Source organism: Miniopterus schreibersii, assembly GCF_964146895.1.
Source record: "Miniopterus schreibersii genome assembly, chromosome: 2".
Classification (NCBI taxonomy): domain Eukaryota; kingdom Metazoa; phylum Chordata; class Mammalia; order Chiroptera; family Miniopteridae; genus Miniopterus; species Miniopterus schreibersii.
In genome coordinates this window covers 71938149-71946217 of record NC_138102.1, presented here as the reverse complement: position 1 = coordinate 71946217, position 8069 = coordinate 71938149, and the positions used below count along the sequence as shown (strand labels likewise).

At 34.7% G+C, this 8069-nt stretch overlaps 1 protein-coding gene across 2 annotated transcripts in view; it reads right to left on the bottom strand.

Moving 5' to 3' along the window:
* Positions 1-1170: 1170 nt before the first annotated feature.
* The window catches only part of DNAJC15 (DnaJ heat shock protein family (Hsp40) member C15), a 61281-nt gene continuing 54382 nt past the window's right edge, over positions 1171-8069 (bottom strand). Inside the window, exons 6-7 of one of the 2 annotated variants that reach the window (XM_081129741.1) lie at positions 3122-3226; positions 1171-1375 (exon numbers count right to left, since the gene is read on the bottom strand). In XM_081129741.1, the coding sequence (XP_080985867.1) occupies positions 3156-3226 (71 nt within the window). In that variant the 3' untranslated portion in view covers positions 1171-1375; positions 3122-3155. Of the gene's footprint in view, positions 3227-8069 lie in introns of both variants that reach the window. The other variant, XM_081129740.1, reaches the window with a different exon arrangement.

Below are 8069 nucleotides of genomic sequence, written 5' to 3'. Positions count from 1 at the left end.
CCTTTACAGATAATAAGGAGTTGAGGGTGGGTAGCTGTTTAAAATCCAATTTTATAAGGACACTGCCACTTTGAGAATGACTACTGAATAGCTACCTAAAACAGTTGTATCATCTGAAACTGCTTCAGCTAATTGTACTGAAATTCTACTTTTTTTAAAAACAATGCCTTAACTGATTTGACTAGGGCTGGGGGACCAGGGCGACCCAAATCCTGCCCTGCGGCATAATAATGACCACTTATTGTTTTACGATCCTCTATATCCCCTCCCTCTGAAATCTAGGCAGGCTCTATGACTGTCAGAACTGCCCGTGTTCAGACCCAGGTGGAGTGGCAGCTTCCACTTCCTGTCTGTTGGGACCAGTTTCTCTTGTAACGAGCTACCACCCTGTGATGATGCTCTAGTAGCCCCCGAGAAGCCTCCGTGAAGAGGAACTGGGGCGCCCAGCCGGCAGCCAGTGCTAACATGAAGTGGCTCCTTCTGCCCCAACTGAGGCTACATGAAGCAGAAATGATCCATCCCCACCACGTGCTCCTAAATTGGAGATTCAAGAGTAAGATAAATAATTACTGGAACACACCTCAAACCTTAATCTAAGGTATTCTAAGATTTAAACCTAAAGGAGCAGTAAAAGAAGTAATTATATTTTTTGAGCATCTGCTATGTGACTAAACGCTTTACACATCCTTATGTCCTACAACAACCTCACTAGGATCATCATTTCCTCTATTTTATAGATGAGGCAACTAGAGACACTGCCCAAGATCATGTAATAGGAGGATAATATTCAAAACCACATCTAACTCCGAGGCACATGCTTAGCAGGAAAATGGGAATGAAAGAAATTCCAAGCTAATGCTGGGAAATCAAATTCTCATGCATATAGCATGCATCAGAAAATACGTCAATTAAAACGTATGTCCTGAGGGTGCCCAAATATTGCTTAGCATAACTTTCAAAATTAGCAGTAACATTTTTTGAAGTATACTTATTCAGAAAACATTTTCTTAGTACTTACAACCTATGATGTCTATTAAATACAAGTGCTCCACACTGGAGAGGTTACAAAGATGGATGACAACATTTTTGCTCTAAGGGTTCTTACACTTTAGTGGAGAAATAAGGCATGTTACACACGCTACCACGATATAAGTACTGTAAAGTGAGGAATAAAGTGGTATGGGAATTTATTCATTCATTCAACAAATATTTATTGGGTGCCAATGTAGCAGTAAACAAGACAGATATGGTCCCTGCTCCCAGAGAGTTGATTCATATTACTTTTACTGGAAGCACCAGAAAAGGAGAGATACATTTTAGCTTGGTCTTCAATGATCTCCAGGAACATGTGAAGATCTGAGGATTAGACGGGCACCTGAGGTACAGAGATAACAGTGAGCAGAAAAATAAAAAACACTAAAAGTACAATAAAATTAGGACATGCAATGAGACTTTAAAGCAAGAATGATATTTTACTAACTCCGAAATTCAATCAGTTTTAAGTTAGGCCATTTTATGTGCCAAAAGAAAAAAATACAAAGCATTTATAGCATGGCTCTCAACCAGGGGACATCTGGCAATGTCTGTAAACACTTTTAGTCGTCACAACTGAGGGGTACTACTGGCCTTTAGCAGGCACAGGCATGGGTGTTGCCCACCATCCCCCATCGCACAGGAGAGCTCCCACAAACGGGTTATTCAACTCGATATTGATAATATTGCCAACACTGAGAACTCCCGAACTACAAGATGCAATAAGCTGAAAGATGCATCTAGAATATTAAAAAGTATTTTCAGATAGATGAAATACAGTAGTTCAGCTTACTTGGGATGAACCCAGATTTTGTATAGTACATAATGGAAAATAATGCTGGTACTCTGTACCTGAATCTGTTTTCTCACTTTTGGAATAGAAAAGTGATAATGACCAGAGGCTGTTTTGAAAAAATAATGCAGTGTAAACGAGAGGGCCAGCCCTTCAAGACCAAATGTCAACACCTTGCTTTGAGAAACCCTGCACTCTAGTCACAGTAATTAATATCCCATTTCTGCTATTCTGACTATCTCAGAAGAAACACACTGACCCATCAATCCTATGGTATATCTTGTTTTTAAAGCCCAGCTCCATGCCACTTACTCTATGAAGCTCCGCCAATGCTCTCAATTTAAAATATTAAAAATATTAGTTCCTTTGGGTCAGGAACCATGTCTCGTTCACACTTGTAACTCCCAGAGGGCTCACTACAGCATCTTACACACTTTAAGTGGTCAATAAATATTTGGAATGAATAACTGAATAAATATACAGTACCAGAAGACTATAATTAAACACAAACTCCTCAGACTTCTCACAGCTTTTTTCAGCCTTTCCTCATAGGGCTCATTTTGTAAATCTTTAATCATTTTAGTAGCTCTCCAAGTTCTCATGCTTCAGCTCTATAGGATCTCAGAGAGAGCAGAGTTCTTTAACGAGTCCTAACCACTACTTTAGAAAACACTATTTTGTAAATTCCATTAAGCTTCAGATCATTTCCCCATGGGATGGCAGTCAGTGTTTGGTCTCAAAACATTTAAAACCCCTTACACAGGCATAGCAGTAATTTCTGAGGATACAGGGACGATGTGAGTATAAACACAGGGGTGGACAAAGGTAGGTTCATAGTTGTTCATATGGAAAAAAACCCATGCAGGTTATGATTATTACAATAGCTTTATTAACTCAAAAGAATGTCACATGCAACTGTAAACCTACTTTTGCCCACCCCTGTGTAAGCAGTAAAAACAATTCCACTTATTGCTTACAAATACCAATTACATTACTAATAATCATATTTTTTGCATACTTTTGTGGGGGGGAGCAGAATATGGGGGATTTAAAACAGAACAAAATATTAAAATTTATGACTATCACAGAGAAAGTAAGACAATAAGAAAAAAATACCAGTTATAGAATTTTAAGGTTTTCCATTAAAAGATAATAAAAAGACAGATTATTAATCTTTTATTATTATACTGCTTAACAGTGGAATAAATTATTATTTAGGGTTAGCACATGTATGAAAATGTTGACGGTGGTGGTTTAGATTCAATATGCAGGACTTTGTTTTTTAAGCCCCCTCACCCCCCTTTCCTTCAGAGTAATCCTTGAGCATTCATCAGTGTTTGGTGGTTTCTTCCAACAAGTCTTTTGCTTCATTTATTTTGGTTGCTAAGTATGGAGATCCACCTGAGGGCAAAGAAAAATAAATGAATTAAAGCACACTTTACTACTGACATTTTTTAAAGTCTCAAATAAAGTAAAACAATCTTAATTATAATTCTCTGATATTTTCCCACACATTCATCCTCTGACAAATTATTTTATAAGTTGACTAGAAATCAAAGCAGCATAAATTAAATTTGTTTAGTGAAGCACTACAGATACCCAATAATCACAGACAACCTCTGAGAAAGATAATGAAAAAAAGTTATGAAAGAAAGTTATGATCAGGAATAATTTGAAAAACACTCAAAGATTTCACTGATCAGACATTATCATTCAAATATTTAACCAGAGAATTTTCTGAAATCAAGTGGATGGTTAGGTAAATAAAGAAATCCACGGGCTCTTTCAGAGTTTAATCAAATCTTATAATTTCACAAAAATAAAATACATGTTAGAAATGCAACTATGTACTACTCGGTTCTAAAACTCATATTTACTAATAGACGAACAAACTAATAAATGAACGATAATAAAAATGTTAAAGGAAATGCTCTCTGTTCTCTGAAATGATCCTATTAGAATACTTATGAAATAAAGTCTTACATTCACTGAGCCCTAAAATAAAATTAAGTCAGTTCTCTCTTAGAGATCTTTGAAATGAATTCTTTCTAATGCAAACAGCATGAGAAAAATTGAGGTGAATTTCAGAACCTATTTGACATATAAAAATGCTAGCCCCACATCGTCACACTATTTAAGTATTGTATGCCTTGTAACTTCTAGACCTGAACATTTTCATTGCTTAATAGTCAAGCTAACTATCATTATAGTTCACCAGTTTCTTTGTGTTTGTTGTTATTTTTTTATTCTCCCCTTGAGTACAAACCATTGATAGCTATTGAAAATATCATAAGACCTCAGTAGCTTACAACAATCCAAAAAACATACAGATAATATTGGTGTTAATTGTCCTGACTTTATTCAAACCTTTTATTGATTAAGGAAAAAGAAAGCAGGGGGGAAACTGATCAACAAATGTGGTGTTGTGGTATATAAAGGGCAATGTGGGAGGAAGCTATACTTACCAGTGACATTTTCATATCAAGATCTGAATTGCTATATTTATGGAATATATCATAGAGTGTCCTTGAATATACAATAAGAATTATAAATGAAGTTGATGAAAGTTTCCATACACACTTGATTATGAAACAAACTAATTTCATGATTTGAAAATAATCTTGGAATTAGGTAATGTCAATCTTGGTAAGCTGTTTAAATTTTTAGAGCTACCAAGGCAATGTCAGGCATCTTGTATATCCTCAATAAATATTAAAATATTAACTTAAATACAACCTTTAATTGATTGATATGCATTAAATCACAGGTTATAATATGCTCATTTAGCAGACAGAAAAAAAAAAAATACAGAAGATCGAAAGTCTCATTAAACATTAAAGTAATTGATGGCAATGTTACAGAAACGCTAGACTTTTAATTTATATGCATGGTAGCAATTTTTACTTGGCTCTCAATCCATGCTCCTAAGATCTGGAAAAGTTCCTAAGCCAAAAACTATAATTCCTATATTCCCTTCAAGTAGTGTTCGATTCAAACTGTGAAATTTGAAAGGCTGAAGTGAGGGAAAGGCTTTCTTGCTGGGCCTCTTTGTTACTGCTGCTAGCAAGCGAGGTCATGGCGGAGCAGTGACAGCAACTGTGCCTTTGTGCAGTTCCAGCTGCAGTCTATGAGGTGGTAGCTTCCCTGACAGAGCAGCTGGTTTGGGGAGTCATTCTCATAGGCCTAGTCTAGAATTTACTCCTTCAGACCTTCTAATAATTTATAACCACTCAATGTCCTCCTGCTAAGCATGTAGTTTCTAGCACTGAATCCTGACTGGTATAACAATATAGGATATATATCCTATATTTAATGGGAACAAGATATGCTTGAATCTTTCAATCCTGCTCAATTTAATGAGAATACTCACCCTCACCCTTGACCTCTGTATCTTTGTACTTCCACTAAATACTGCTGGAGCTTTGGGCTATCATGAACTATCATATTTTAGACCAACCCTCCTATTAACACCAACTAGAAGAATTGAATAAAATACAAACACATTAATATGAAAGAAAAGGAGGTTTACCAAGTCAGCCCAGCCTTGAAGGCTAAGATCCTGGAGATAAGGAAAATGCACTGTGATGAGCCCAACATTCTGCACTGCTTTTTCCCTTCAAAGAAGCCAAACACCAGATAGTATATGCTACACAATTCTACTTATATAAAATGCTAGAAAAGAGATATCTAATCTATCTATGGTGGCCCAAATTGGGGTAGGGACTGGCAATGGGAAGGGTCACCAAGGAACTTTTTGAATTTGATAAGCAAATTTTTATTTGTTTTTGCATGTATATGTATCTTTTGAGATCTTTCTTCATCAGGGCTTGTTATCAAAGATATGCTATCCTCATAAAAAGAATTAGAATGCATTTTTTTTCTTCCTATTTTTTGAAAAAATTCACTTATAAAATTACCCTGGCCAAGCTTTTAATTTGTAGGAAGGTTTTCAACTACAGATTCAATTTCTCAAATAGATAGGATTCTTTTGATTTTCCATTTCTTCTTATAACAGTTTTGAAATGTTTTTCCTAGAATTTATTTCATTTAAGTTTCAAATATTCTAGTATGAAGTTGATTCGTTTTCAGCAAACTAATCTGACTTTGTTAATTCTCTGAATGCTAATTTCTACTGTGATATTTTCCTTGATGCATGGGATATTAAGAAGTATACTGATAAATTTCCAAACACTGGGATCCCCTAGATGTGTTTACTGTTTTCTAATTTAATTAAGTTTATACTCAGAATCCAAGATTGGCTTTAACATTAGAAAATTTATCAATTCATCACATTAAAAGTGTAAAGTATAAATATCACATAATCATCTCAAAACATACAGAAAACAACACAAATTCATAATAAAAACCTTTTGTAAACTAAAAATAAAAGAAACTTCTTTTATGTGATAGATGTCATAAAAATATAGCAAACATCATACTTAGTAAAATGCTAACACCTTTGGCTCTGAGATCAACAAAAAAAGGATACCTATTATTATGAATTCTATTTAACACTATAAGGGAGGTTCTAGGCACTGATAATAAATGCCCTCCTCCATATCTGATTAAAAAAAAGAAATGATTGGGAAGAAGTTACTATTCTTCATAAATTATAGGACTGAGTCTGTAGAAAATCCAAAAGAATCTAAAGACAGATATTAAAGAATTAATAAATGAATTTAATGCCTTACTGGATACACTAGCAACATATACAAAAACCTTTTTTTTTTAATCCTCACGCGAGGATATTTTTTCAATTGCCTTTCAGAGAGAGTGGAAGGGAGAAAGAGAGAGAGAAACACCGAAGTGAGAGAGACACATCGATTGGTTGCCTCCTGCACTCACCCGAACTGACTGGGGGCCAGGGATCAAGCCTACAACCCAGATCCATGCCCTTGGTCGGTATCGAACCTGGGACCCTTCAGTTCCCAGGCTGATGCTCTAACCACTGAGTAAAACAAGCTAGGATCAAAAATCATTTTTTATGTCCTAGAAATAAGTTACGTATATAGTATAAACAAAAGAACACACACAATTTATAATTACATTAAAAAATCAGTATCTGGGAATAAATTTAACAAATTATGTATATAACCACAACCAGAAAACTGAAAAGCCTATTGAAATAAATTAAAAGTGACCTAAGTAAATGAAAGGATGTGTCTTTTTCATGGATTAGAAAACTCAATTTTGTAAAGATATCAATGTTCCCCAAACAGATCTAGAGATCCACAGTAAAACCAATCATAACCCCAGGAGGTTTGTGTGTGAATGTGTGTGCTTACACATGTGCAAACTGACAAGATAATTTCTAATTTATATTAAAATATAAAGGGCCAAACATAGCCCAAAACCTTTGATAACAAAAAATTAAAAGGTTTACGCTACCAGGAAAAAAAATTGCTATACAGCTATACAAATTAAAACAGTGTGGTACTGGAACAAGCATAAAGAAATTAATCAACAAAAGGAAAGAAAATATAAAAACATTTCCATAAATATCTGGTTACTTGATTAGTAATATGGCAACATTGTGGCTCCCTGGGGAAAGAATGCCCTTATCAATAAATAATGCTGGATCACTTGGATATCTACATATAAATAATTGAAGCTTTATTCTTAATTCACACCATACACAAAAATCAATTCATTTATTATAGATATAATTATGTAAGATAAAGTTTCTAGAAACTATCTTTATTAGCTGGAGATTTTCATGACTTTGAGAAAGGCAAAAACTTCCTAAACAAAATCAAAAGGCACTAACTATAAAGGGAAAGTTTGATAAACTGGATTATATTAAAATAAAAAATTTCTGCTCTTGAACAGACACCATTAAGCATATGCAAAAGCAAGCCACAGAGAAAAGATATTTGCAATACAAAGAATTCATAAGAATACCAGAATATACAGGCTGGGCAAATGTAAGTTTACAGTTGTGAGTACACATAACAGAGTTTATTCTTATATTCTTATTTATTAATTATTGTATTATTTTCCATACGAACACTGTAAACCTACTTTTGCCCCACCCTGTATGTTGTTTCCAAAAGTCAGTAAGAAAAAGCAACAACACAACAGAAAAAACAGATAAGCAAAGCTAATCTGTGATGATAAAAGTCAGGATAGCGGTCACTTTGGGGGAATGGGGAGTGACTAGAAAAGTACTCGAGCAGAGTTTTTGTATGGTTTCGTTTATTAATCTGGGTACTGGTTACATTAAGTGGGGTAACTTTGTGACAAT